We start from the raw sequence: 2644 nt of genomic DNA, 5'->3' as shown, positions 1-2644 counted from the left end.
CAACCGAGGGGGTCAAATGGCGATAGGCCAAAATAGCCTTTTGACAAAAAACCATCTCTAACCAAGAAGGCCAAAGGGCTATAGGCCAAACATAATTTATTATTTTAATTGAATTAGTATAGTTAATTAAATTAAATTACCATATTAAAATAAGATTTTCGAACATATTAAAAGATTATTGAAAGAGGTGGCCATTTGAAAATTATTGAAATTGTCTCGGTCAAACCCATATCCTTTATAAATACGGAATTGGATCCTATCCGAGGCAATGCCTCGGGATCCTCTTGATCGGACAACACAGATCGTTAGATTTTGATCTAACAGTTACAAACAAAAAGATTCCTCTAAAAGTTATAATAATTGTATTCGTTGAATTAAAATCCAACGATCCGTGTTATCTGATCTGAGCATCCGAGGCATTGCCTCGAAGAGGATCCAATTCCTATCAATACCAACCCAAATCTAGAGATAGGTCATATACATACAAACGAAAAACAATTTCCATTCAAAATATATGCTACAAATGGCAATTCCAAGGCTTCCACATATCTTACAGCTTTTAGTTCTTTTGGTTCTATCTACTTCATGGGCAACTTCAGCTGATCCTGAGAACTTTGTTCATTGCCTTCTAAACCATTCCCAACCTTCTCACCCGATTGCCCCAGCAATTTACTCTCCCAACAATGCTTCCTACTCATCCGTTTTGGAATCTTACATCCGAAACCTCCGATTCAACACATCTACAACCCGAAAACCCTTCCTCATCCTCACTGCATTGCATGAGTCCCACGTGCAAATATCCGTTGTTTGTGCCCAGATCCATAACTTGCAAATGAAGATTAGAAGTGGAGGCCATGATTACGAGGGTGTATCGTACGTGGCTGAAGTTCCATTCTTCATCCTCGACATGTTTAATCTTCGGTCCATCCACGTAGACATCAAATCCGAGACTGCATGGGTCCAGGCGGGGGCTACTCTTGGTGAAGTTTACTATAGAATTGCCGAGAAAAGCAAAACCCATGGCTTTCCCGCTGGTGTTTGCCCTACAGTTGGCGTTGGAGGCCATTTCAGTGGCGGTGGATATGGTAATATGATGAGAAAGTACGGCTTGTCAGTTGACAACATAGTTGATGCACAACTTGTGAATGTGCATGGTGAACTTCTCGACCGAAAATCAATGGGAGAAGACCTTTTTTGGGCCGTTACGGGAGGCGGAGGAGCCAGCTTTGGAGTTGTGATCGCGTATAAAATTAATCTTGTACGCGTTCCAGAAATAGTTACTGTTTTCAGGGTTTCAAGAATCCTGGAACAAAATGCGACAGACATTGTCTACCGTTGGCAATATATCGCGGATAAGCTTGATGATGACTTGTTCATCAGGCTTACCATGGATGTTGTAAATGGTACTAGTTCAAATAATAGTGGAGGAAACAATAAGACTCTTAGGGCTTCATTTATTGCCATGTTTCTCGGAGACTCTGAGAGGCTCCTTTCAATCATGAACAAGAGCTTCCCTGAATTGGGTTTGAAGCAATCTGATTGCGCCGAAATGAGCTGGGCTCAATCTGTGCTTTTCTGGACGAGCTTCCCAACTGGGACAGCTACTGAAGCTTTGCTTTCTAGAACACCTCAAGTTCTTACACGCTTGAAGAGAAAATCAGACTATGTCAAAAAACCAATTCCAAAAACTGGTTTGAAGTGGATTTTTCAGAGAATGATTGAGCTTGAGGCACCAATGTTGACCTTTAACCCCTACGGCGGAAAAATGAGTGAGATATCGGCGTCGGCAACTCCATTTCCTCATAGAGCTGGGAATCTTTGGAAGGTTCAGTATGCAACAAACTGGGACATACTAGGGACCAAGGCAGCAGATCATTATATTGAATTGACAAGAAAGCTCCACATGTACATGACTCCTTTTGTTTCCAAAAATCCAAGGGAAGCCTTTTACAACTACAAGGATCTTGACATTGGGATCAACCATAATGGTAATGGCATTTCAAGCTATTTGGAGGGGAGAGTTTATGGCATTAAGTACTTCAAGCATAACTTTGATAGGTTGGTGAATGTGAAGACCAAGGTCGATCCTGGTAATTTCTTTAGGAATGAACAAAGTATCCCAACTCTTCCACACTAAAGAGGAAATAGTTATAATAGCATTATGATTGATTTGGTCATTGTTTAGCTTGTTTGTTATGTTTTTTTTATGTATATCTTTAATATTGTTTGTAAAATAAAAAATTGTACTCTATGTTTTAATCAGCCAAAGAAATGAAGAAGAAGAAAGATATTGCTTCCAATATTCCAATTTGTTAGTACTTAATTATTACAAGTTTCAATAAAAATCACTCCAAAAATTGAAAAATTAGTAGGTTTTTCGGGGTTTCACTTTTCTATCTTCTTGTTAAAAAATTTACATGTTCATTTAAAGACATTCCGTCATACAAATTTAGTGGGGACTAATTGGCTTTTTTCTAACTTGCTTTGATCAACATGTTGTAAAGTTGAAGGCAATATTAATAGTGATTAGTAATGTAGATAAGTAAATTTTAATTGAATTATAGAACTTTGACACAACAATAGTTGTAATTAGATTATAAATACTTCCAATAATCTAGAAATAAGTACCACTAAACTAAAATGA

The 2644-nt window shown here is 38.1% G+C and overlaps 1 protein-coding gene across 1 annotated transcript; it reads left to right on the top strand.

The window, feature by feature from the left end:
- The first annotated feature begins 410 nt into the window (after positions 1-410).
- On the top strand, positions 411-2323 carry LOC137726417 (berberine bridge enzyme-like 8). The gene has a single exon (XM_068465344.1). The coding sequence runs from the start codon at positions 515-517 to the stop codon at positions 2135-2137; it is 1623 nt and encodes a 540-aa protein (XP_068321445.1). The 5' UTR covers positions 411-514; the 3' UTR covers positions 2138-2323.
- The last annotated feature ends 321 nt before the right edge of the window (positions 2324-2644 follow it).

This window comes from Pyrus communis, chromosome 2, assembly GCF_963583255.1.
Source record: "Pyrus communis chromosome 2, drPyrComm1.1, whole genome shotgun sequence".
Classification (NCBI taxonomy): domain Eukaryota; kingdom Viridiplantae; phylum Streptophyta; class Magnoliopsida; order Rosales; family Rosaceae; genus Pyrus; species Pyrus communis.
The sequence above is the reverse complement of the archived record's forward strand: the minus strand, read 5'-3'. Positions and strand labels throughout refer to the sequence as shown.

Bases quoted from the DNA above. Each gene is read 5' to 3' on its own strand.
- LOC137726417 (XM_068465344.1), top strand. From the start codon at position 515: ATGCTACAAATGGCAATTCCAAGGCTTCCACATATCTTACAGCTTTTA.